Source organism: Tiliqua scincoides, chromosome 11 (assembly GCF_035046505.1).
Source record: "Tiliqua scincoides isolate rTilSci1 chromosome 11, rTilSci1.hap2, whole genome shotgun sequence".
NCBI lineage: Eukaryota > Metazoa > Chordata > Lepidosauria > Squamata > Scincidae > Tiliqua > Tiliqua scincoides.
The window spans coordinates 26,007,948-26,035,057 of NC_089831.1; the positions used below are offsets into that span (position 1 = coordinate 26,007,948).

At 47.9% G+C, this 27,110-nt stretch overlaps 1 protein-coding gene across 1 annotated transcript; it reads left to right on the forward strand.

The window, feature by feature from the left end:
• Nucleotides 1-20,198, forward strand: HTR3B (5-hydroxytryptamine receptor 3B). Its single transcript, XM_066639171.1, has 11 exons — nucleotides 1-43; nucleotides 2,220-2,366; nucleotides 3,992-4,152; nucleotides 6,733-6,777; nucleotides 10,178-10,287; nucleotides 11,088-11,257; nucleotides 11,711-11,868; nucleotides 15,949-16,159; nucleotides 17,556-17,690; nucleotides 18,580-18,790; nucleotides 19,934-20,198. Exons 1-11 carry the CDS (start codon nucleotides 1-3, stop codon nucleotides 20,196-20,198), a joined length of 1,656 nt encoding a protein of 551 aa, XP_066495268.1.
• Nucleotides 20,199-27,110: the final 6,912 nt, after the last annotated feature.

Below are 27,110 nucleotides of genomic sequence, written 5' to 3' on the forward strand. Positions count from 1 at the left end.
ATGTGGAAGACACCCCTTCTCTTCCTCCTCCTTTTTCTTGCAGGTAAGGCCATCCATGCCCATGGTGCTTCCAGGGGTAGCTCAAGCCAAGGGCGCCTGCCCTAAGAAGCTCACATTCTTCATTTCATCAGTAAGGAAGAGGATAGAGAAGGGGAGAGGAGGGTATTCTTGGATTGATTCACACATGGAGCAGCAGCAGAGGTGCTGCTCCATGGAGAAGTCCCTGTGTGTAGAAAGAAGGGCATGCCATAGGAAGGAAGCGAGAGCACTCTTCTCCATGACATGCTATTTTTCTCCCTGTAAGGAGGTTTTCTTTTTGCAGCGGAGCAATCAAGCATGCCAGCAGTAAGGAGTGGTACAGCTTGAGAAAAGCTTTGTTGCTTGATTTGGCTGCATGTATCCAAATATACCTCAGTGAAATCACTCTTTCTGCATGTAGACAAGGTGGGGAAAGTGTCCAGGCACTTCATGTTAGATCATTAAGTAAAGGAGATTCACTGTGGGCATGATGACAGGCTGTGTGTAACTCATGATTTGGGGCAAATGTAGAGCACTGGCAATCTGGATACAGAATTCTGTCACCCGAATTATCTGGGGGGAGAAGGAAAGCAAGAAGAGATTGCTGGGTATTGAATGGGAGTGGGTCTTTGACTTCTGGTTGAGCCTGGCCTCATCCTGTGGGGTGGCACTTTTGGTGGCCTCACTGAAACAGCCCAGGGCCCTATTGAAGCAAAAGGGAATGGCAGGAGGTCTCTGAGGGTAGGCATGGATTATTTCTCACAGTTCTCAGGGGATAGAAGTCAACAAAAATGCCAAAGTTCAATGCAGGGAATTAGTTACTCAGCAGCAATCTTTGAGACTCAGTTGTTTCTGCCTAACTTTCCCGTGCCAACAGAGAGTGCGTTCTTATTGCTAGTCCCTTCATTCAGCCCCTTGATGGCTGCGTTTTAGGAGCCTTGATGGCAGCGATGCCAGGCGCAGAGGAAATCTGCAGCCACCAACAACAAGCTCAGTCTCCATCCCCAGCATTAGCTAGTTTGCACATTGCTGCTTTCCAGAATTCTTTTTGGAACGGTGCCCAGAAGCATCACGTTCCTCCGTGGTAGCCACAATGGGACAGGTGGGCACAGAGCCTGAAATCATACTGCACCACAGCCGACAATTGATCATTATTAGGCGTATTTTAGCACCATCATTAACTCCATTGAGCATCACTGTCCCCATGGAAACGTCCAGTTTTGACTCCCGATTCTGTCTGGAGCAGCAGGTTCAGCCTCTGTAACTTAATTCCGTTTTTACGTGACCCTTTTTCCAAGGGTGTGGGGTAGTTTTGCAGTGCTTCCTGGGCACCATCCAGCAGGTTTGAAGCACACTTGTCTACGCGCTGGATTGTGCCAAGATTAAATGTGTTTAAAGTATACAATGGACATAAACTCATACTTGTTAACACTCACTAAATAAAACTGCTTCTCCAGGAAGAAATCCTCTCTCAGGGTCTTCAGGCCAGAACTTCCACAGGCTTGGAGTCGTCCTGTTTATCTCTCATGTTGGTGCATTTACGTGCAAGTTCATTAGACAAGGTGCACCCAGCCTCTCCTCAAACTTCCTAGGGAGGTGGCTGACCTTAACAAGCCACACTAAAGAGATTTTGAACAACGCATTCTCAAAGGGCTTAAATAGGGGCAAAACAGAGACTGAGACCTGATCAAGAAGAAGAGTAGTGACATTTCTGGGGACTATCACCTGAATTTTTGGACAAACTCTGGGAGTCAGTGGTAGTCAGGGAGGCCTGGCATGCTGTGGTCCATGGGGTGACGAAGAGTCGGACAGGTCTTAAATTTAGGAGGTGAGCTGCTTCTTCAGAATACTTTAGTTGCCAGTGTTGCCTTTAAGTATGACCAGAGTGCTCTTGTGCTTGCTCTGATGCCACTTCTGGTGAACCTAAACCAATGCCAGTTTAAGGAAGGAGATCCTCTTTTACCACCTGCCTGAGCTGACATCAGAGTTAGCTGTTCCACAGGCTCTCTGTGCTTTGGCTGACACCTGCAGTGCCGTCTTTAGCATTTCAGTGGTTGCAGCATTGATCAGAGTTAGGAATTGCTTTCTGCCCGGCTCCTGACATGGCATCCTTCATAAACAATGGCCAAAAGCAGGCTCGGCGTGCGGAGAGAGGACATCTCATTTACAGTTTCCTGCGGGAACTCTTGTACCTTCGGCAGCTCATCAAAACAGCCATCAGAGGCATCGTGAGCGGGAGCCAACACAGGCGTCCGACGCCACAGATGAGATTGTGCTCACACACGTTGGCAATTTGCTCCAGTCCAATGCCTTGGCGAGGCTGAGCTCCCCAAGGGCCTGCTGGGACGGTGAGCAGGGGGGAGAAAGAGAATCTCTTTTGCATTTCTGAGGGGCCACTCAGGAATGTGTCACTTGCAATTTCAGGTGGCCGCATCTGCCTCTCTCTGCCCCTCCTCCAATACTCAGCATGCCTGGATTTCTCAGTGGACTCGATTTTGCTCCTCAGACCTCCCTACTATGCAAGCCCTCCCCCTTTTTGAGTTCTGATAATAGCTACCCGTCGTTCAGATGAAATAGGGAAGGAAGGAGAGAGTACAGACATTTCTGCAAGCAAGATCAGAGATCTCATTAGCTATCAAACAGCACGGATTTCTGGGTTCACTAATTCCTATTTCACATTCAGCTTCTTGGTCTCGATTCTTGAATGAGATCTTCAGAATACAGAATGAATAGCTCATTAACAGGAACAGAGCCTATTACCCCAAAAAATTAAAGTGACTTTGGAGGCTTGGTGAAAGAGCAGCCTGGCAGCCCCACAGCCGGAGCTGTCAGTGGAGGAAGTAAATATTGCATCCCTGCTCTCCTTGCCCCCCATAATTAATGCTGACAGCTGGGGTCAGCACCTGGAGGTCCCAATGCCAAGTCTGCCCAATTGCCCACCCCACCCAGGAATCATACCCTTCCTTCTTCATCCTTTCCGCAATCCTATGCACGTCTACTGAGAAGTAAACCCCACCTAGGTAAGTGTGCATAAGTTTGCAGCCTTCGGGCGCAATCTGAACCCCTTATGTCAGTGCTTTCCAGCACTGGCATAGTGGTGTCAATGGGATGTGTGCTGCATCCTGCAGTTGGGTGTCACTCAAGGAGGCCTCCTAAAAGTAAGGGAATGTTTGTTCACTTACCTCAGAGCTGCATTGCCCTTATGTCAGTGCTAGAAAGCACTGACATAAGGGGTTAGGATTGCGCCCTTAATCGTGGAAAGGTGGGATATCCTGGGAGCCAGAGTGGTGTCATGGTTCAAATTCCCACTCAGCCTTGAAGCTTCCTAGGTGACTTTAGGCCAGTCTCCCTTTCAGCCTCACCTAGCTCACTGGGTTATTGTGAGGACCAAAGAAGGGGGGGAATCATGCACACCCTGCCCTGAGCTCCTTGGAGGAAGGGTGGTTAAAAAAAATGTGAAAATAAATAAAATACCATTTTTAACAGATTGTTTTCAGCATTAGCTGTGAGGAAAGGAGGAAATTGAAGAGGGAGGTGAGTAAGGGTGGGTGCGGACATCACAGACCAGCTGTGATGCTGGTCTTCAGTCCATGACTTGCAGGCAGAAGGTCCCAGTGCGATCCTTGGTACCTGTTGCTGAAAGATGAGTTAGAAGATGACACCAAAGACCTCTGCCTGTGACACTGGAGAGTCACTGCTGGTCAGAGTGGGTGAGGGATCAATGGTCTGACTCAGTATAAGGCAAGATGGCAGATAAGGCTGACATCGGCAGACCCTGGAGAGAGCTTTGGGCTGTACTGTGGGCGGGCTCTGTGGGGCAGGCTAGCCCACCTGTGGCTTGAGCAGTGGTGTGATAAGGCTTTGCATCTCACCCAGATTGGGTCAGCCACCCCAGGACGATTGGCCACATTCAAGAAAGGGTGTGTGGCCTTTCTACATGTTTTTGCCAATTGTATGTGTGTTTGCTTGCCAGGAGGTTTGGCGGCAGTCACTCAACGGCCGAGGAACTCAACATTGCACCGCCTGACCCGACGCCTTTTGAAGAACTACAATAAGGGAGTGAGGCCCATCAGGAACTGGGCCAGGGCCACCACCATCTACCTTGACCTCTTTGTCCATGCAGTACTGGACGTGGTAAAGAGAACTCTTCATCCATTTAAGGCTGGGTGCTGGCAGCTTGGGTAAATGCTGTTGGGCTCTCTGCATGGGGAATGCAGCCTGGAAGTTCTAGGTCTGGTGAGAGCCCAGATGAGTGACTTTCTTGCCATGTGTACCATCATGGAAGAAAGGCAAAGATATCAATGAAACAAATAAATGAACCCACCACATTGCAGAAATTTCAGAAGAGTAAGGCAGAATAATATTTAAGCACTTCCAGAAATTCCAGCAATTGGATGCTGCTTTAAAAAGAGAGTTTTTCTTTTCTGGAAAGCAGTTTATCTGTGTACCTGCCCTGGGTACATCATAATTCCACCAAGGAACAAAGTAGGCAAGAGAAGGATGGGAAGGACTTGATTGTTAGGGGTCATAAAGGGACAGATTAACTCTGCAGTCAGAGATGAATTTCTTAAGGGGGGGTGCAGGGGCTCAATTGGGCTCCCGCAGAAGCCTTCTCACCTGAAGGAGACACTGAAGGAAAGGTGCCCTGCATGTATGCAAAGCGCTTCTTCTTTGTTCTCGTTCCACATGTTGAGTTGGGTCCTGACACTCATGGCAGGTTCTGGTTCTACACCTTGGTTCATTTCAAGACTTGAAACATGAGCCTGGAGCTAAAGCTCAGTGATGGAGCACCTGCTTTGTCTAGCGAAAGTCCTGGGTTCAATTTTTGCCACCTCTAAGACCCCGTCTAAGACGCTGGGCAGGTGCTACCAATCAGCATTGACAATACTGAGATCAAGGCAGCATCAGGTATTCATATGATGAGGTGAAGATGCCAACAGAACCAACCTCCTGGCTCTACTATCTTCTGCCCATTTTTGAGATACAAGTAAGATGGAGGTACCGCGATTCTACAATGTTCAAATGTAAAATAGTGAGGTTTGGGCGGGAAGGGGAGGAAGGAACCTTCTTCATTCCCTTTAGTATCGTGAACATACAACGAACATAACCATCTTTGTACCACCCAGCAATCAGGGGAGGAATTTGGCTCCGGAACCAGAGCCATCCCAAACCATTGGCTCTAAAGAGCACTGAGGCAGCCGGGCCCTCGGCAGGTGCAAACACTAATAGATGAACCATTCGGCAGCCATTGTGGTGCTCGAAGCACCCTCGCCCCATCTCCAGCGCCACCTGCCCCCCTTTTGTTGATCTTTTGCCTCCTGTTTCACACCCATAAAAGGCAGGGAAATGCGGGCACCATTTCAGAATTTCCAGTTATTAGGAGGGCCTTGGGGAAATCTGATTAGACAGATAATCTAGTCGACGGAAGAAGAGCTCCAATTTGTTTAGATTGAGTTTTGTCAATGCTGGATTCCATGCACCTTTTGTATTCCACTCCACTGACTAGAGCCTCCCAGACAGACGCCAAGGCATCTGTTCCAACAGGATGCTGAACTGGGGGGGAAGATAAATAAGAATGTGGAGGAATTATCTGTATGTTTGCTAACCACCAATTTAAGACTAAGTAGGCTTCCAATGTTAGGGAGACTAATGAATTCCAATTCTCCCAAATATCCTTTGCTTTTAACAAGCAAGATGGAAGAGATCTGTACATGCACACACACATCAGAGGCGTGAGGGGAGAGTTGTGAACAACAACACAACACGAGAATCAATTATATTGGCCAGCTGGCGCTGAGAAAAACTCAGGCGGGATCCAAGTTTCACTTTCAGACTTCCTTCTTCCTGTTTCAGTGCTGGGAACAAAAACATGAATGGAGGAAGCTTCACCCAGTGTAGGGTTGCCAAATGCTGGGGGCATTCCAACCATGATGGCCAAAACACAAAAAGTCGTTCATTGGCACAAGAGATTTTTGCGAAACAAAATCCTAATTCTGTCTATGTAGCAGGACGTTCTGTGCCCTCAAAACAACCTTACTCACAAATCATTGTCTTTGGAGGGCTGTAAAGCTTCCAGATTCAGCATTTTCTAATGGAGGTGTCTAAACTGCCCTGTTTTTAAGTCCAACGTTCGCAGAGAAGAGGCATTATTCTCAGCCACCTGATTAATGTCAGAGTAACTAATTAGGGTGCAAGAGAGAGGGAGGGAGAGAAGGGTGATTCGTTTAGAGCGTCAGGTGCCGGCAGCATGCCATTTCATCAACGGTAATTTACTGTAAGGAGCATCGGGCAGACTTGGATACCTGAGAGTGGAGGATCAACAAGCAGCAGTCAGGGGAGGGAGAGATCAATGCTGTTTCCTCCATCTATGAGGAGCTGGTGGTGGCACAGGGAAGAAGGCATCTGGATCCAGCTGCTAGTTTTCCTGGCTCAAAGCTGTTAGCGCCTGACCCTCAGGCCACAGGTTCAGGACCCAGTATGTGCTTGAGCCTCGGGTTTCATTGGAATTTGGAGGGTGTAGGTAGGGAATCTGGTTTTACTGTAGAAGGGGACATTTGAAGCCACATGAAGATGTACTGTGTGGTGGCAGCTGGTGCAACTTCTATAGGCAGACCTACATTTTAAAAATATACATTCCTTGTGTGTGTTTGCGTGCTTGTGTGTTTTGCATGGTGGGTGGTACAATTTAGTGTTTTCTTCCTTGTCCCCCCGCAGGATGCCCAGAACCAGAAATTAACAACAAGCATCTGGTATCGACAGGTAAGTCAACTGGTGGGTGAGCAAAAATAGCATCTTATACCCATACAGAGGTTGACCCTGTTATTTTCCATCAAGTTGGCATGATCCTGCTTCCCACAGTCAGACATGTTCACAGGAACTGTGCCCTTCTGTCACTCCCTTCAGCAAGTGACATTCAGAAGAACATTTCCTCTGAACTTGGAAGTTCTACAGAGTCTATCAGGAGCAATCACTGGTGATTTGTAAATTAGTCCTCCATGAAGTTGTCTAACTTACTTCTCAAGCCAGCTAAGCTAATGGCCATCACCATGTCACCAAATTCCATCCATCAATCCTGCACTGCATGAATCTGAATCTGCTGCTTGGCAATTTCATCAGATGACCCCAAATTCTAGTTCTGTGAGAGACTCCCTGTATCTGCTTCAGCTGTCCCATGCACACCATACTGTACAGCAGAGGTGGGCAAACTTTCAACTTTAGGGATCCTGGACCTTTAACAATTGTATAGAAGAGAGAATTTAAGTAGGTGCAGCTTGTCATCTCACAGATGACAAGCTGTACCTGCTGAAATTCTCTCTCCTATGCTATTGTTAAAGGTCCAGGATCCCTAAAGTTGAAAGTTTGCCCAACTCTGCTGTACATAAGTGATTTTCAACCAGTGTGCCATGGCACACTGGCGTGGCATGAATGGTCAGCAGGTGTGCCACAGTTTGGGGAGGGGATCAATTCACAGGCCTACAAAATTGAGGGTCAGAAAAGTTTTTCCCAAACTTTATGGTGGTTTGATATGAATTTGGGGTGCCGATTCCAAAAATGGCATCCGTTTTGCCCTATCATGTCTAGTTTTGAAGATATAGTATAGCCTCATTAGTTAATGGTTGAAGCAGCTTCCTCATGAGGAAGCCATGGTGTAGGCTTCTTCATGAGGAAGCTGCTTGAACCATTCACTATAGAGGCTATGCCGTATCTCCAAAACTAGATGTGATAGGGCAAAATGAATGCCATTTTTGGAATCAGCACCCCAAATATACCCAGGAATTGGTGTAACTTTTAAGGAAGCAAAATGTGTGTTGGCCTGTGTTATTAGTAGGGCCATTGTGACATGTGAGCCCCCTACCAGCAGCATGGTGTTCTTTGTCAAAAGCTGATGATGTGCCTTGACAATCACAGCACCTTGTCAGGGTGCTGTGAGATGGAAAAACAGTTGAAAATCGCTGCTGTACATCCTCTTGTATTGTTGGCAACCTTCAGTCTTGAAAAACTATGGTATTGCGCTCTGAATGGTGGTTCTGGAACAGCGTTCTAGTGTGGCTGAAGAGGCCAATCTGGGAGTGACAATCCCTTCCACACTGGGAGCAAGTGCAGTCTGTCCCTGGTCTGTCTCCCTGGCTATGGGCCTTCCTTCTTTGCCTCTTTGTTGGCCAAGTGTCTCTTCAAACTGGGAAAGGGCATGCTGCACAGCCTGCCTCCAAGCGGGCCGCTCAGAGGCCAGGGTTTCCCACCTGTTGAGGTCCACTTCTAAGGCCTTCAGATCCCTCTTGCAGATGTCCTTGTATCGCAGCTGTGGTCTACCTGTAGGGCGCTTTCCTTGCACGAGTTCTCAGGACGCAAGCTCTGTAGACCTGGATCTTGGTATGTTCCGTCAGCTTCTTGTTGGACCAGACTCTCTTTGTGAGTCTGGAAAACGTGGTAGCTGCTTTACCGATGTGTTTGTTTAGCTCGGTATTGAGAGAAAGAGTGTCGGAGATCGTTGAGTCAAGGTACACAAAGTCATGGACAACCTTCAGTTCATGTGGAGAGATTGTAATGCAGGGAGGTGAGTCCACATCCTGAACCATGACCTGTGTTTTCTTCAGGCTGATTGTCAGTCCAAAATCTTGGCAGGCCTTGCTAAAATGATCAATGAGCTGCTAGAGATCTTTGGCAGAGTGGGTGGTGACAGCTGCATCGTCGACAAAGAGGAAGTCACACAGACATTTCAGCTGGACTTTGGACTTTGCTCTCTGTCTGGAGAGGTTGAAGAGCTTTCTATCTTATCTGGTCCAGAGATAGATGCCTTCTGTTGCAGTTCCAAAGGCCTGCTTCAGCAGGACAGTGAAGAAAATCCCAAACAAGGTTGGCGCAAGAACACAGCCCTGCTTCACTCTGCTTCGGATGTCAAAGGGGTCTGATATGGAGCCATCGAAGACAACAGTGTCCTTCATGTGCTTGTGGAAGGATCTGATGATGCTGAGGAGCCTGGGTGGACATCCAATCTTGGGGAGAATCTTGAAGAGGCCGTCCCTGCTGACCAGGTTGAAAGCCTTCGTGAGATCTATGAAGGCTATAAAGAGTGGCTGTCGTTGTTCCCTGCATTTCTCCTGCAGCTGTCTAAGGGAGAATACCATATCAGTGGTGGACCTGTTGGCTCGGAATCCACACTGCAATTCTGGATAGATGCTCTCTGCAAGTACCTGGAGCCTCTCGGGCAAACAGCTTTCCTACAACGCTAAGGAGAGAGATGCCACGGTAGTTGTTGCAGTCACCCCTGTCACCTTTGTTCTTGTACAGCGTGATGATGTTTGCAGCCCTCATGTCTTGAGGTACTCCACCTTCTCTCCAGCAAAGACAGAGGATTTCATGCAGCTCAGTGACGATGATCTCTTTGCAGCACTTTAGGACTTCAGCAGGGATGCTGTCTTTTCCAGGTGCCTTGCCAAAGGCAAGGGAGTCCAGGGCCACGTGAAGTTCTTCTAGGGTTGGTTCACTGTCAAGCTCCTCCAGCACAGGCAGGCATTCAATGTTGTTCAGCACTTGTATAAAATGTGTATAAAAATGTATTAAATGATGATGAACTTGCTGGACTTGCTGGGCCTCTCTCTTATTCAGGTTTCTCTTATAGCCTTATACTAAGAGATTGACTGGGATATTAAGGACCCTGAGATATTAAGGGGCCTCTTTCTGCTTCCAGACTGAGAAGGGAACAGTCTGGAAAAATAGTGTTGCATTCCCCTAGCAGAATCTGTGCAGGTCCCAGGGTTCAGTATACCCAGAGTGTACCCAAAACCTCTCCCGTGTCCCCAGATGCACTCCTGTGCACTGCTATACCAAAGTGCCTGCACAAGTGAGTCCACCCAGCTTGAAAGCTTTTCTGTTCAGCAGGAAGGCAATTTAACTCACTCCGACTAAGTGAGCCAATCTCTGAACAATCTTGGTCAATGTGGTACTTGAAGCGTTAAATAATTATTAAACAACACTTCACAGTTTTTGTTTGTTTGTTTGTTTTAAACCTCTCCTTCCTCTCCTACTTTTCAACCTCAAGGTTTCTCTGCTTCTTTATCCAAGAACTGAACAAATGGCTGTTAGCTTTGACCACAATGAATTCACCTTGTGAGCTGTTTGGAAACCAATAGGTAGGACTAATCCAGTTTCTCTTTTGCAGATCTGGAGGGACGAGTATCTCACTTGGAACTCTAGTGGCTATGATGGGATTCAAGAAATATCCTTGCCCATCAACGCTGTCTGGGCTCCAGATATTATTGTCAGTGAACTGTAAGTTTGGGCTTGGTTGGGTTGGGCTGGGCTGATGGTTACTCCAGGTCCTGTCCTCTTATGGGCTTCCACTCAGGATGTCTTTGTGGTCTGCCGAAGGTCTGCAGCAGGCAGAAACAGACACACAGAGTTTCACATGCAGACTTGAACAATCATGAATGGGTAAGGTTTTGTTTGTTCTGTTCTTGCAATGATACTTACCAGAATAGAAAAATGCCCAAAGGTCAGGAATTGTTTTCCTGCCAACTGATGAGAAGACATAACTAGGATTAATGTGGCTTCATTGATAAGTTTCCCAGCAATGTCAGCAAAAGGAAGCAGGAAGAGGCTTCTGTGAGGCTGATCAGCAGTTCTGATCCAGAATGACTGGGCCGTGCACCAGGGCCAAATCTGCTTCCCTGTATTCACCTGCTGTGAATCTTTGCTCCCAATTGCTGTGCGCCCCCTGAGAACTCTGCCCCTATGCTCTGGTGTCTGCTTGGAATACTTTATCAGTCTTACCTGTTCCCACTTCCATCACAGTGTGCCCAGATCCAACTCTGCCTTTCCTTGGATCTGTTCCTGCTTGAATCGATCCTAGAACTGATTCTTCCGAAAGCTCCTTCTCCAGTCCTGATTCTGAACACCAATTCTGCAAAGGCCACTAATCCTGGAACAAAAGATTTCAATTCCAGCAAGGAAAATAAAGTTCCAGGTAGCATTGCAGTATGTCTTTGACTTCCCTTCGGTGTCTTAAGTCTGTCTGTCTTTCTTTCTTTCTTTCTTTCTTTCTTTCTTTCTTTCCCCACTTCCTGGTACAGAGTGGATGCCGGCAGATCACCCGATCTTCCATTTGTTTACTTGAATGCTACTGGTATGATCAAGAACTACAAACCCATGCAGGTGGTGACTGCGTGCAGCTTCGACATGTACGCCTTCCCATTTGACACCCAGAACTGCAGCCTGACTTTCAGCAGTGCCTTGCACCCAGGTGAGCTGAGCTGCAGTCATGTAGGAGAGTCAGGGCTCAAGCTCGGAACCCAGAACCTGAGGGTTGGGTGATGGTGCTGCACAAACGGAGTCCCAGCAGAAGGACCAACAGGAAGCCTAGCCCAGTTCAACCATCTTTTAACAAGAGGTCAGAGTAAATCAGGTGATGCATCAACTCGTATGTGGGCCTCCAGTCAGTCTTGCTGGATGTTTTTAGCCACAAGGAGTCTCTGCTGCTGTTGCTCCTTGTGGTGGCTGCGGTGGATCACCTTTGCATGACTCTTCACTTGTCTTGATTCACCATGTCCTTAACAACAGGAGTTGGAACAAGCCAAGGGTGGAAAGATGACCCTTGAAACCACATAGGCACTGACTGAGTAAAGACTCAGAGAGGTTGGATACCAGTAGCTCACTTTACATTGTTTACAGCGATTTTCCTTCATGTCCCACTCAGTGCAAGATGTGGATCTTGCCTTATGGAGAAGCTATGAGGAGATCAACAATGATCGACAGTTGTTCCTGGATGATGGAGAATGGGAGCTGGTCTCTGTGCTGTCGGAGCGTAGCATTCTGCAAACCCAAACTGGAAGCTTTGCCCAGGTTCAGTTTAACGTACGTATTAGAAACCTCTCTTTCTTTGTAGTCTTCTTCCCTTCCTCTCCTTGTCGTTCTTTTTTTTTTGTGTTCATGCCATAAGAACATAGCAGGAAGCCTGTTGAATCAGGTCCAAGTTCACATAGTTGAGCATCCTGCCTCCATGATGCCCCCAAACAGGACTTTGAGCCTGTAGCTTTCTTCTGCTGTTGCTCCCTAGGAACAGGGTATTCTTTGGCTTCCTGCCTCTGAACATGGAGGTTCCACAGAGCCAACATGACAAACCTATCTGGTTCCTTAGTTTGTCTGATCTCCCTTTTAAAGGTTTCTAAGGTTGCAAATGTGCACTTACCTGGGAGTAAGCCCCATTGACTATAAAGGAATTCACTATTGAGTAGACATGCATAGGATTGGGCTCTATGCTAGTGACCATCTCAACATCTTGTGCAATCAGAAGCCATGTAGGGTTTTTTTCCTTCTGTTCTGAATCTATAAGCAGTCATGAAATGACCCTGAGTTCTAGAATTATGAGCCAGGAAGAAGAACTTCTTTCTACCCACTTTCTCCACACCCAACCTCATATTAGAAACATGTTCCTATCATTCACTGGAACCAGGGTTCATCCCATGACATTGATGGGAATGGGGCATACCTTCTCCTACTTGGCTTCCCAGAGGCAACTGTGGGTCTTGGTGGGAAACAGGATGCTGAATCTATTGGGCCTTGGCCCTAATAATAATAATAATAATAATAATAATAATAATAATAATAATAATAATAATAATAATAATACAGGTATTCTATACCGCTTTTCTTGGTCCTCAGTTTTCTCCTTAGACTTTATTCAAGGCGGTTTACATAGGCAGGCAATTTTAAAATCCCCGTAGGGATTTTTACAATTTGAAAGAAGGTTCTATCTTTCAAGAAACCACAACATTCAGGTGTTTCTTTCTTGATCTGGCCACACATTCTGGCCTCCATCCTCCCACGCTCAGAGCAGATGGAATAGCTCGGCTCAGCTTGTCAGCTGCTTCAAGGTCGCACGGTGCCGGTGGCCTCGAACTGGCGACCTTCGGATGTTATCTTCAGGCAAATGGAGGCTCAACCCTCTAGACCAGACCTCCTGCCCAGTCCTGATCCAGCAGGACTATTCTATTCTCCTGGCTGATGTATGTGGCATTATCATCACTTTTGGCACAATTCTATGGATATGAAGTAGTTATATAATTATAATATAAATTTACAGTCAGACCACCACAGGGTATGATACCGCTTTGTGAACTTTTAGTTGAAAAGCGGTATATAAATACTGTTGATTGTTGATTGATATGTAGCCTTGCACATGCCTGATCTTGTCTGATCTTGGAAGCTAAGCAGGGTCAGGCCTGGTTAGTATTTGGATGGGAGACTGCCTGGGAATAGCGGGTGCTGTAAGCACTATAGTCTTTCGAGACTGAAGGTTGCCAACCAATAGTCAGACCAATTTAAAATTACTCTTGGGACAGCACTGAGAGTGATAAAATGATAAGTAGGTCAGACCTGTTTGCAAATGGTCCCACATATCCCCCAGATGGAGTTCCAGCTCCTTAATAAGGAAGAAGCCGGTTTATTTTGCAGGTAAACATCAAAACCCAAACGGGCAAATAAATGTTTCAATGCACACAAGGTGCTGCACAGGCCTTTAAAACTTTATCAGGTCCTTCTGGAGGTATGCAGGAGGGACGGATCTAATTTGTCCATGTCATTCACTGGAGGGGAGAGAAATGTGCTTTTTGTTTTGATGAGCTTCCTGACTAAGAGCAAACACCTCATTAATTTTAAAGCCATCAACCCACAAACTTTATTAATGCTCGAGTGCGAAATGAGAGAGTTCCAAGGGAAGGCTGCCAACTTCTGTGGGCTGAGAGGAGGCATGCAACACGGAGAAGGCAGATATGCAGGTTGCTCCAGAGCCTCTTTGAACCTCTCTGGAGTGTCACAGGGCTCTAGGCAGCGGGTCGGAGAAAGAAATCTCTTGCACAACTGCTTCCCAGTTCTCAAGAACAGAACAGCTTTTGAGCAGACCAAACGGAGCTGTCATCTCTAGATTTTCATCCCTTGCTAGGAGGGTTAAGCTTGAAAATGAAGACTTTTGACCAGACGTATGTCAACACTCACCTTGTAAATCTGGTGTGCTGGCAGAGCATGGACCTCTTTTGCCTTGCGCCTCTGAGTACTTGCATTCAGCTGCATGCTTCTGTGACATATGAGCAGTACCTGAGTGTGTAATGCACATGTCAACATCCTTCACAAACATGCATGAATTTAAGCCACATCCCAGGTGCTTACAGCTCACAGACGTGTCGAGAAGCCAGATGCTTGCATTAAGCCCGGCACAAGCAGACACCAAACTTTTGGGGATCTATTTTGTTCTTTACTAAGACCTCCATCAAGCTGAGACAGGTGCAAATGAGTGCTCAGGGGTGGCAGAGCCAGAAATAAAATGGGTGAACCAGGTTCCCCCCTCCGCCTCATAAGCCCATACCCTGGAATGACCTGCGGGTACAAATTCAAATCTATCTCTTCTGGATCAGGAATTCTCATAGCCTAAATTGGTGGGGGGGGGGGAAAGCCTTTTGCTGTGGCTCTTTCAAACTCACAGCAAGTCAGAAACCTTTGCTAATCTAATGCAAACCATCCACCAATGTACCAGTGATTGCCTTCTTCTCACTCTGCACTGCAGATTTGCACCATATAAGGGAAGCCAAGGAAATGATCCCATAATAACAACTTGGAGGCAAGAGACACCCCTCACACTTCAGCCCAAGAGACTGGCAGCAACAGCAGAGGCTGCCTGCCTCCCACCTGCCTCGCCAGCCCTTACCAGTTCCATAGTCTGTTTGCAGAACAAATAAACCAAATTCAGCGGTGAAGCTGTGTGGGCATGCTGGTCTCTGCTTGTGTCATGAAGGCAGCCATGCAAGATGGAGTGCTGGTGGGGTTCTCTGCCGAGAAGACAATTGGCACCTCACCTTGGGTAATATTCCATCTCCAGCATGCAGCTGCTGAGTGGGCACTGAATGAGATTGATTCCCTTCATTAGCGCCAATGGGCTGCAAATACCTTTTGTGTACTTATTATTACCTGGCGTTAATGGATAATGAAATGGTGGCATAATATTGCTAACACCTGAAGGGTGTCTAATGGCAGGCACGGCTAAATCGAAAGTCTTCTCTCTTTTTGCATACTTCTTTTTGCTGGGGAATATAAAGGCAATGAGCGTTCCTGCCTGTGAGATGGGATAGGTGGGGATCTGACTGCTGCAATGGCCACAGGTGTGATTTCAGGACCAAGGACAGCTCTCCAGGAAAATGGCCAGACAGAGGAGCTGATCTGATCGTACAGACTCTGAATTTTGAGGTGGATGGTTATTCGCTTCAGATCCTGTTAGGGCATGCCTAAAGGAAGGCTAAAACCTTGGGTAGACATCTAGAAACCTGGGCATAAGGTGGCAATCCTATGCCCACGTTCCTGGGGGTATACAATGGGACTTACTTCTGAGTAGGCATGCATACGATCTGTGCTGTAAGTTTTCTAGGATTCCATTTTGTTTTTGGCTTCCTATAAAACTTACAGCACAATCCTATGCATGTCTACTCAGAGGTAAGTCCCATTGTGCCAAGAAGTCATAAGAAGACATCAGCTGGATCAGACCAAAAGTCTATTAATTCAGTATTCTACAGAAAACTAGGTACCTCCCCTGGGAAGCACACATGAAGACAATAGCTCACCTACTGTTGCTACCCATCTTGCACACATGGAGTTTCCATAGAGTCATCATGACAAGTAATAACCATTAAGGGATCCCACCTTTTCTGTGAATTTGCCTGGTTCTCTTTTCTAAGTTAGTGACCATCATCACATCTTGTGGGAGCAAGTTCCTTAGCACATCTGTCTGCACAGAAACCACCTGAAAACCGGCACCACCCGCCTGGCTCAAAGAGTCAACGCAGATAATACTGGGTTAAATAGATGACTGACCTGAGGCAGAATGGGACAATTCCTTATTTCTGAGTTTGTGTTAACAATGACCACTTTCCCTCTTTGAATTTCCCCCAGATTGTCATCTGCAGGCGCCCCCTGCTCTATGTGGTCAGTTTGCTGATCCCCAGCATCTTAATGGTAGCTGTAGACCTCGGAAGTTTCTACCTACCCCCAAATTCAGGCTCAAGGATAAGTTTCAAAACCAGTGTGTTGGTGGGGTACACTGTCTTCAAAGTCAACATGGCGGATGAGCTACCAGTGACCGCAGGCAGCACTCCTCTGATCAGTGAGTAGAGCCAGGCAGCACCCTGATAGTGTCTTATTTCTTTCATTAATTTTTGAATAGAACTTCCAGGTATTCAAAGTGCTACAGGTACACTGTCACAGTCCTCACAAGTGTGCAAAGTAGATTACTGTTCCCATATTGCAGAAATGATGATGTGCTGTGGAGCCCATGTTATGCAGCATCATCAAATGTCCATGAACAGTGGTTCCCAAACATTTTAGGACCAGGACCCACTTTTAAAAACTACTGGGTGCCACCTAGCTTTACAAGACTTAAAAAGAAAAGATCTAGAAGGAAATAATATTCATTTATTTGTTTATTTACTTACAAGTAATAACCAGAAAAAGACAAACATTTATCTCCTTATATTTGCTCTTGTTTGCAAACTGCAGGAACTGACCTCTTTGTGGGGCAATTAGCAGCTTTCTGATTTTTGAAGAGCCTCAAAACTTGAGGCAATTAATTATCTGATCTTTCCACCTTCAGGGTTTTCATGGGAGGCTCTGCTACTCAACCCACCAAAAATCAAGTCTCGACCCACAGTTTGGGAATTGCTGGTCTTGAGTCTTCATGCTTTTCCCAACAGAGACTTTTAGGAGAGCAGACACGCTTGAAAAGGTGATGGGCCCAGTCTGTCCATAAAGTGGAATGAGATGGAAGTATCTTCAGACAGCAGAATGAATTGTGCCTCTTCAGACTGCACATTTATGGACCCCCCTCCCCCACAAACAACCCATACTTTACAATTACTCATACTTTACAAGTAGTCTGGCCTAGAAGATTTTTATGAATGAGAATATTCAGCAAATGGTATTTTCACTAGTAACTCTGCTAATTGGGTAAGAGGCACTTTTTCAAGTGGGTGCTCCTTTTTTTAGCAGGGGGAGAGTAACTGGCCCACCTCACCCCAGCAGTGTCTGTTCTGGTGGCTGTCTGCTGGTATTCATTTGCATCCTTTTAGATTGTGAGCCCTTTTGGGACAGGGAGCCATTTAGTTATTTGATTTTTCTCTGTAAACTGCTTTGTGAACTTTGAGTTGAAAAGCAGTATATAAATACTGTTAATAATAATAATAATAACCTGGAGTGATACAATCCACTCTAGCATCTCACTGTATGGCAAGCAGACACCATGCTTCAGTTTGTTCACTGCAAGGTTTGCAGAGGCAAGACCCAGGGTCTGATATCTTGGAAACTTGCATCTTCCTCTGAGAGGTTTTTCAGGTGCTTCTCATTCCACTCTGGTCCTGAAGGATTTGGGAGCTATGTGGACCCCCCCCCCCACCATATCCGGGTTGATGACCTTGGCTCTTGTGGCTGTTGCCAGAGAAGTCAATACCTACCTGTGGGATCTGGTGGTTCCTGAACCCCACTGCTTTGCCTTCCCTCTGTTTCAGGCATCTTCTTCACCGTCTGCATGGCCCTTTTGGTCCTCAGTTTGTCCAAGGCCATCTTGATCATCAAGTTCTTCTACCTGGGCGAAGATCGTATTCGGAAGCAACTCTTCACTTCCTGCTGTTATCTGGGCACTGGTGAGCAAGAACCAGAATGTTCCCAGGCTGCCAGGAATCCAATGGAAACAGCCAATCCCATTTCAGGTACAGAAGGCCATAAAATAAACCTGTATAGAGCAGTGGTTCTCACACATTTAACACTGGGACCCACTTTTTAGAATGAGAATCTGTTAGGACCCACTGGAAGTGATGTCAGGACCAAAAGTGACATCATCAAGTAGGAAAATTTTCAACAATCCTAGGCTACAATCCTACCCACACTACCCAGGAGTAAGTCCCACTTACTATCATTGATAAAAGAATATACATAGTAACTTGTTAAAAGTACAGGTCTATAACATTTCCCCAAATGCAGTCACATACCATGGTAGCATCAAGTCTAATATATTAAAAATAAAATATTAAAATGAATGGGGACCCACTTGAAACTGACTTGTGACGCACCTAGTGGGACCCGACCCACAGTTTGAGAAACACTGGTATAGAGGTTTATAAATGCTCTGAATATCCGTTGATGGAAAGTAGCAACAAGAGAGGGCTGTCACCTTTGTCTCCTTCCTTATGGGCTTCCCAGAGACACCTGGTTGACCACTGTGGGAAGCTGGAGAAGATGGACCTTTGGACTGGCCCAGAAAGGATGTTCTTAAGGACTGACCAAATATAAGCTCTTGCACCATGTTGCACAAGGGAAATAAAGCAAAATACTTGTCATCTGTAGGGTGAGGCTGCAATCCTAACCACACTTTCCTGAGAGTAAGCCCCATTGAAAAAAATAGGACTTACTTCTGAGAAGACCTGGTAAGGATTGTGCCCTGAGTTGTGTAAGGAATAAAAATAAAGATGTCTTCATTCATCCCTCCTTCCCTTCAATATGCTGTTTCCCTGCAATGGTTTTACTTTTCTACAGAGACCTTACTGAGCAACGAAACATCAAGTGTGAAAGTCCATGAACCTGCAATAGATCCACTCCAGATGAAGAAGATCTTGAAAGAGCTTCTCCCCATCAGCTTCCACCTCCAGGCACTGGATGATGCTGCCCAAGAGGAAGGAGATTGGCTCACTCTCTCGTACAAGGTGGACAAGCTCCTCTTCCGGGTTTACCTGCTGGTTCTGGCAGGGTATGCAGTCACACTGGGTTCTCTCTGGATGGCCTGGGTTACTCAGTAAAGGCAGCTGGGCAGGGCTGTTGAACTCTGCACTGGCTTGCCCTTTGGGCATCTGGAGTCTCCTTTCCAGTGGTGCAGTTCTGTTCTCTTATTGATGCTGGATAGTGCAGTTGAAACCTGTACGTTGCCTTGTGAACCAGAGGCATTCCTTCAAATTTCTGTCTGCTCCCAGCTTTGCTTTGCAGAAAAGGAGATGAACTGGGCCCTCTCCAGCTAAAGGTTCTCTCTTGGGCCACAGGGCTGGGAGGAGATTTCCTGAGGTCTTGGAGGCCCTACCAGTCAGGGAGAGCAGCACTGGGCTAGATAAGCCACCCATTTATTCAAGGTAGCTTCATACATTGGTCAGGTGCTGAACACTACTTAAATTGCCCTGCCCTGCCACCTCAGAACAATAATCCCCTGCATATGGTCTGCTGCTGCTCCTGGTTGCCGGCACCTGAAGTCTCAGCTGCTGTATTCCATGGCTTGCGCAGCGCATCAAAAACAACTCATACAAAAGTATATACAGAACTGTGATGACCACAGCTGGGGCATCATCAACCATGAGGAACAGTTGAGAAAGATCTGGGGAAAGCCCCTCCCCCCAGCACATGAAAGAGGTCCCTGTTAGAGAAATGGCCATCAGAGGAGGGCTTGCATGGGCGCTGGCAGTTCTTTAGGTAGAACACCTGTGGGCAGCTACTCCCCGGAAAGAAGGCTGGGCAGAGGTTCTCAGTTGCCCAATTATGGCCTAGGCAAAGAAGGTCTCTTGGTAGGATTGTGCTTGCTATGTATGCAGCATGGTTTCTAGGCAGGGGTGGGAAAGAAAGAAAGACCCCTGCCTGAGACCCCCCCCAACTGGTCACTCCCAGTCATTGTGGGCCTCACTGAGCCAGATGGCCTGCAGCAGCTCCCCAGGTTCCCACCCAGGCCTGTCCTGTCCATGCATGCTCTGCCCAGCTAAATTTGCTTTGCAAGATGGCCAGTCCAGAGATGCCTTTCCTCTGCTGCTGCTGCCTCCATTAGCGCTCAGCGCTAATTGTCCATGAAATGCTCCTACTGCCACTAATGAAACACGGAGCGCCAGGCAGTTTTCAAATCACCTTCTCCAATGAGTTCCCCACCACCCACCGCCCGCCCGCCCCTCCCGGCCGCCTTCAGCTCACAGAAAGGAGGCTGGGAGCAGCTGCAGGGCTGCAGCAGTAGGAGCGCTTCCCAGGACCATCCCTCTGGCACTGCCCACCGGCGTAGTCTGGCCGTGCTGGGCTGCCTGCTCCTTGTGGTGCTCAACCTGCCAGAATTCTCAGTGCCCAGCATTGCAAGGTGCATCCAGCCCCCAGGGCAGGCCGACAAGCACGTTGCTTCTCCCTTTCATTCCTAAGCAATTCCTGTGGCGGCAGCTGCTGTCTGGGAAGCTGGCCTTTGGGATAAGCGTTCAGTGCACGCCCATTGTCACAGATGCACCGGCACTGGAAAATTGGATAGGGTTGGGCCCTTAACTGGGTTCCAAAAAGGGCCTGGAAGGAGACGCCTTTATAAAACAAGCACTGGAAATGAGGTTCATTATAGCCCAGCTGAAGCATTGGTTGCACTGGGTCTCAGGCTGCCTGTTTTGCTTGCTTTGCAGAGGTGGAGGCTCAGCCCCTGAGTCTTGGGAATGGAGAGGCTGATGCAAGAGAGCCTGTGACTTGTAGCTACAGTACAACATTACAGTAGGGTTACTGAGGACCAAGGTGATGCTGACAGCTGCATGGAAATCAGTGGGTTCTGAGGAGGAGCTTAAAGGATGTAAGAGCAAAACCTGTAGCTCGGCGGTCGTGCTCATGGTTTGCATGTTCAGGATCCTGAGACCTGCCCCTAGCTTCTCTAGTTAAAAGGGACTGGTAGCAAGTGATAGGTACGACCACTGCCTGAGATGCTGGACAGAGTCGTTGCTAGTTGCACCTGGCAATACTGAGATAGAGGGACCAGTGATCTGACTCACCCTAAGGCAACTTCATGTGCTCATGCAGAAGAGGGGGTTTCATGGAGGTATATGGGGAAGCAAGGGGGAAAGGACAGAGTTGCTTGGGGGAGCAGGGGCCTTGCTTCTACTCCTTGGAGAAAGCCAAAGTGTTCCATCATGATACATGCCACATCAGAGCATTCTGTTCTCGGGTGGAGAAGAAGGGCTTAAACACTGCAATTCTGGCTCTGCAGAAGTTGATAATTCAACAATGAAATACAGTAGAATTCTGCTTGCCTTCCATCCATTCATCCCCCCTCCCCCAGATGTTATTCACTGGTCTTGCTTGCTTTTATTATTAAAGATGTGAACACAACTTTGGAAAGTTTTCTTATAGCTATAATAAATTCTGATTTCCTGAACAGCATGGAAATAAATTTGGAAGCCATTGCATGCCTCTTTTCTTCATCATACTCACTTGTAAAGCTTGGGAAATTGCAAGGTAGAAAAAAAAGCCATGGATCAGCTCAACCCTGATAATAATTTTTTAAAAAAGGTCCTTGAAAAGCAACTGAGAGCCCAATCCTATCCAACTTTCCAGTGCCGGTGCAACTGCAATGCAACTCTGAGGCAAGGGAACAAATATTATCTTACCTTGTGGAGGCCTCCACAAACCCCTTAATGTAGATTAAACCCTCCCACCACAGAATGCAGCACACATCCCATTGGCACAGCTACACCGGAGCTGGAAAGTTGGATAGGATTTGGCTCTGAGTGTTTTTTTCACCTTCCAGCCACAAATACAGGAGAACCTTGAGGCTGAGAAGGCCTGTCGTCAGTGGAGTAGCTAGAGGGGGTACAAAGCACTAAGTCTTGCAGGAAGCCTCACTGTGGTGTGCAAGCAGCCCCTCCCTCTCCCCTTCTGAGCCAGGTGAGGAGGTGAATGCTTCCATTTTGCTCCCAAAGCTAGGAAGGGCTAGAAAGGGGAGGGGCTGCTTGCATGCTGTGGTGAGGCTTCCTGCAAAACTTAGTGCTTTTTACACCCTCTAGCTACACCACTGCCTGTCATCTTAGATCTCTGTAAACATTAAAACTCAACCCCACTACTGTTGGGTCAAGCCAACCGGAAAAGAAAGAACAGGACAAAGGTGGGGGGAGGGGTCAAAAGAGTGTCAAGAATCTCAGCATGATCATTTTTGAAAGCTAAACTTTACTAATGTGGATCATCTGAAAATACACGCAGAGATTGTGTGTCTCTTGGTCACACTGGGCTGTATGGGGCAGTGCATCCTCCTCTCCTCTAGGGAATGCCTGCTTCCACTATTGCCATCCCCCCCCCCCTATATAAATGAATGGCTCATTTCCAGAGAAATTCTGGGGGGTGGAACTGCTACAGTCAAGGTAAAAATTTGCAGTCACTGGTATCTGAGCCCCTCCCCACCTCAATTCAGTTCCATATTACAGCCATGATAGCTAAATGATTGCTTCAGGTCCAAAAGCTCTGAATACCAGTGTTTGGGGGTTGCAAATAGTGAGAGAGGTCTTCTCTAGTTTCTCCTGTTGGAAAGAAGATGCTGGACTTACTAATCTAGCCAGGCTCTTCTCCTGCATAAATAAATGAGAATCATTCACATTCGTAGGAGAAGTAAATATATGTGCATATGGGTCACTTTATGTAATTTAGTTCTGCACCATCACCCCCTGGGGGCTGGGGATAAGAATAGGTCCTCGGTTTGGCTGCACTTGTCGTAAGAGGCGACTAAACAGCCACCGGGTAGATGGGACTCGTCAGCCTGGGAAGGCAGCTCATCTGAGAGAAGGAAAACTCTGATCCCAAACCTCCACTGCCTTGTGGCTACATCCAGTTATGGAAAAGGCTTCAGGAGTCAACCTCGAGGCAAAATCCGGAGCCAGAGTCCCTGAGGCAGTTCATGGCTGAACACAGCCACGTTCTGGCAACTCCTGCAACGCCGCTGGAACCATCCGTATTGGCCTCTGCCTTTCCATTGGACCATTTCAGCGACGTGGAGAGGGGGGATTTGCTGCATGGGTAGCAGCCTCTCCTCCATACCTACTTTACCCAGGCTTCGCGCTCTGGAGAGGACACTCTGTTCCAGAACCACCATTCAGAGCGCGACACCGTGGTCTTCCGAGACTGAAGGATGCCAGCTGTCACCACCCCCTCTCCTTCTTGCATCACCCCCTCCATTTTTGAGCCTCCTGGGCTTTCTGGCTTTCGTGACTTACTCAGTGGTTTCACTAACCCCATCTCAGTTCTTGCTGGTTTGCTCCAAGGCTCATCTATAAATGGATGGCCAGTAGCTGGAGCCACAATGACACGCACTTGCACACCTCCTGCACATCATGCTCAGCATTCCTGCCTCCAAAAGTCCAGGGCCTTGCCAGCCAGTGTGCTTCACTTCCCAGCACCCGGCGTAGAACCTGCCCCAATGAGGGCTCTGAGTCTAGTTCCCCTCCCCACCAGGACCACCAGGAGTTTCGGGTTTCCTGACACAGCAGAAGAGGCCTATCCCTGACGCGCCCTTTGCCGCCCCCAAACCCCGGGCTGCGAGTGCCACAGGGCTCCCTGTGCTCTTCCTCTCCCAGGCCGTCCCTATTTGCAATGAGTTATTTACCTAAGGAGACATTTATGGCTTCATAATTAGCACGACAATGTCGTGCCTGGGAAGGCGGAGACGGGCTGCCTCTGAGCGAGGGAGCAAAAACCCATCAGAGTCTGAAATGACCCATGACAGGCATTCGATTAGCAGGCGGTGTCGTGGCGCGCCAAGCCCCCCCACTCACTGCCCCACTCAGCCTCCTGCCAGCCAAGGGCTCTCAGCTTTCTGCAGAGCAGATCAGGGAGGGCAGCAGCCCTTGTATTGCTGCTTCATTTGGCAGCCCCATAAAGCGGAATTACAGCACCGTCGTCGTGCCCAGGGGCCAGGGAAGGAGAAGTCCACGGCGTTCTGGGGGAAGCTGCTCCAGTGATAGCGCAGCACATTTACAGCCCCCTGAGAGGTACTCTCTGCCTCCCCAAATGAGTCGCATTAGAGAAGAGGCCACAGTGGGAAAGAGACAAGAAAGAATGAAGAAGCCCAAGAGCAGGCAGAAGTGCCGGCCGCAACTGGGTGGTGTTCCAGACGCACTCGCTGGGACAGTGCAAGTCGCTCCGTGCACAATGGGCTGCAGTTGAAACAACTCTGGTTCACACAGATACAGGTGCAGGCACTGGTTTCTCAGAGGTTGCTCTTTTCCGGGGTCTTCACTCCTGCTGCTGCTTGGGGAAATTCCGCCTGAAGGACTGGAAGACCGTTTGCAGGAGGAATCCTGCAGCCACTTTTCGATGGGGGCACCCCACAGCACAGCCCCCGAATGCACGGGAGCAGAACTGCACAGAGCCTTGCCAGGGAACATTCATGCCCAGGTGGATCAAAACTCACATGACGGTCCAGTGGTAGAAGTGCCTGTGGGCCAGGCTAGAGGTGGTGTGGCAGATGTGAGGTGTATTCTGACTTTTCTTCCACCTGAAACATGGCTGCTGTAGGGAGAAAGTGCTCAATCTTTTCCCCTCCCACTGTCTGATGATAATCAGCCTCCTCCTCCTGCTTTTTCCCCTCCAGGAAAAGGTGGAGGACTCCATAGATACCTCCTACCGTGGGCGGGAAAGGTGTTTCAGGAAACCAGTATGATCACAGGAAGAGCCAATGCATTAAGTACCCAGATTCCTCTGCTGCTCCTCTGATCAAATTCACAGACACCCCCCACCCCTACATACCTTTGAACAAAAAATAAACCCATCTGGAGATGGTTCTTGGATTACATGGTTTGGTCCTCAGCCCCAGACCATTCACCAAGGCTCCAGAGCAGGGGGATCATCACGGTCTGTGGAAGCAAAGCCCCAAGCTGTGCAAACTGACATGAGGGCCTTCCCACCTCACATATCCTCTCCTGCCCGATATCCTTCAAAAACCCATTAGCCTTTATGGGAAGCTTGTCTCAATCAATGAAAGCAATGGCTGGCTAGGCTGCCATTTACAAACCTCTGTTGCACCTCAGACAAGCTGAGGATGTGACCTGAACCCCTTGAGGCCAGGAGGTGGTTTTAGCAGGCCCACCAATGGTGCTGGCTACAGAGCCGTCCTTGCAGAAGAGATCTCAGAGGGACTCAGAGCATGAACCCACCCCTTCTTCCCTACTTGCTCGGGGAGGAGGTTCCATGAAAATTGTGGTTTGGCTAAGAACAGAGCCCTAACAGATTGGCCTGGCACTTGGAACAGTGATGTAATGTGTCACGTGATGTTGTGACATCACTTCTGGGTTTCCCCAGAGAAGGGCGTGCTTGTGGTGGCCACTTTGCTGGGAGCCTCCACAAGAGAAGGAACAGGGTGTACAAAGCCAGCAGTGTCTCCTCTGTAACTAGGGTGGAGCCTGAGGGCAGTCATGTGCACCCACTTGGTGGAGCACTTGCAGCAGGTTTCCTTCAGGTTCTGCCCTACTTACAGCTCTGGGAGGAATTCTGCAAGGAAACACTGAGGGATGACACCAGCACCATTTGATGAGCGCTCCAGAAAATCTTCAAGTGTTTGTTTCTCTCTCTCTCTCTCTCTCTCTCTCTCTCTCTCTCTCTCTCTCTCTCTCTCTCTCTCTCTCTCTCTCTTTCAAATGCTAATCAAGCTTGAATTTCAGCCAGGAAGATGGTTCAAAATTAGGAGGGTCATTTTGGAAATGATCTTCAAAGCGAGATGCATACCTGCCTGATTCTCACTGAGTGTGTGCCAGGTCAGAGGGAGCAGAATTCCAAATGAGTTCCTTAATGAAGAGGGGAAAACATAATTGCAATGGCAAGGGAGGACGAGGTGATTAAAATCCAAGCACTCCCAGATCACCCAGAAAAATCTTACTGGTATTTGAGAAGTGCAAGCAACAGCTCTCTAGGACAATGGTGAGAAAAAGACCCATGGCAGCTCTCAAATCATCTCCTTGACAATTCCATGCAACTCAACAGTTTTGCTCCAGCAAATAGGAGCTGGTCCAAATGCGTGGAGCTTTTCATTTACTCTATGCGTGTTGTTGCTATGCATTTAGGAGGACCCTGGTTCAGCCCATCCATACATGGCATATCAGTTGAAAAGAGTTCAGAGGTGGTAGAAAAAAAAGACTGTACCACTTGAGACTCAATCACAACTTGGGGTGCAATGGGGGGATCCATGCTGGGTGGTGAGCTGGGCTGCCTCAAGCTCCCAACGCATATTCACACTTGCAAGACGCTACTTGCATCTGCATTTGTCGAAAGATAAGAATATATGGCCTTAGAGCTTTTATGGCATCTGTGTCCCCTTGAGCCAGATTTTGCCAAGATTCTCCTCCAGACCCAGCTCATGACATCAGTTACTTTGGGCAGGCGCAGAGAAAAAGGAATTAGGGGGTGTAGGAGGTCCATCATCTTCCAGAAACTTTGGAACCAAACTGTGACAGGACTTCATTTGGACACAAAACTTGGGAATTGGCTCGTTTGCTCTGAGACAGCCACGTTCTCTGCAGCCCAAAAAGGGCTCCTCTTCTAAGCTTGGCAGTCTCTAGGTACCAAGTTTCTTTGATTTCCCAGAAAACCAATTACTGAACTGCAGATTAGAGAGCTAATAAAATCCCATTATACCATTTTCAGAAAGTAAATCTGATCAAGATGCTGCCAATTTGTCTTTGATGGTCCACAAAGAAGACATCCATTCCAGCGGGCATCCTGTTAACAGCTCGAGATGGATGGGGCGAGAGCCTGTACGCAAGGGTAATACGAAACGGCGATCTATTGGGCTAATTAGATATTCAAAATGAGCAGGGCCCAAAAAACCCTTTTAAGAGCAGCACATAAACCCCATCAGCATTCATATTGTCTGCCACATAGGTCAGAAATCTATGGCCCCCACATCAGCTTCTCTCCCCTCTCTTTCCCTCAGTGTCCAAACAGGTAAACACATAATGAGGGCATACAACCTTCCCTTGTATTGGGGATCAGGCTCTCTGTCCATGTAGCTCAGACTCCAGGGCTCCAGATGGGGAGAGTTCTCCACTGTCTCAGGCAGGACTCGCAAATCCTTTTTACTGGTGATGATGAGGATGAACATGGACCCACCATACACAAATCAGGTGTTCCACCATTCATTGAGAGAGCTTCTTGAGGGAGGCACGCCTGGCCCAGACACACTTTGCCTTAGGTAGGGCCTTGGACTGGATTAAATAAATGACTTTAACGTTTAACCAGGTTCACGTTTCACCAGCTGGGCTGTAAGCTCCAGTGTTGTGTTCCTTTTTGACTGATGCTGCTAAATTGCACAGATGGCATTTGGG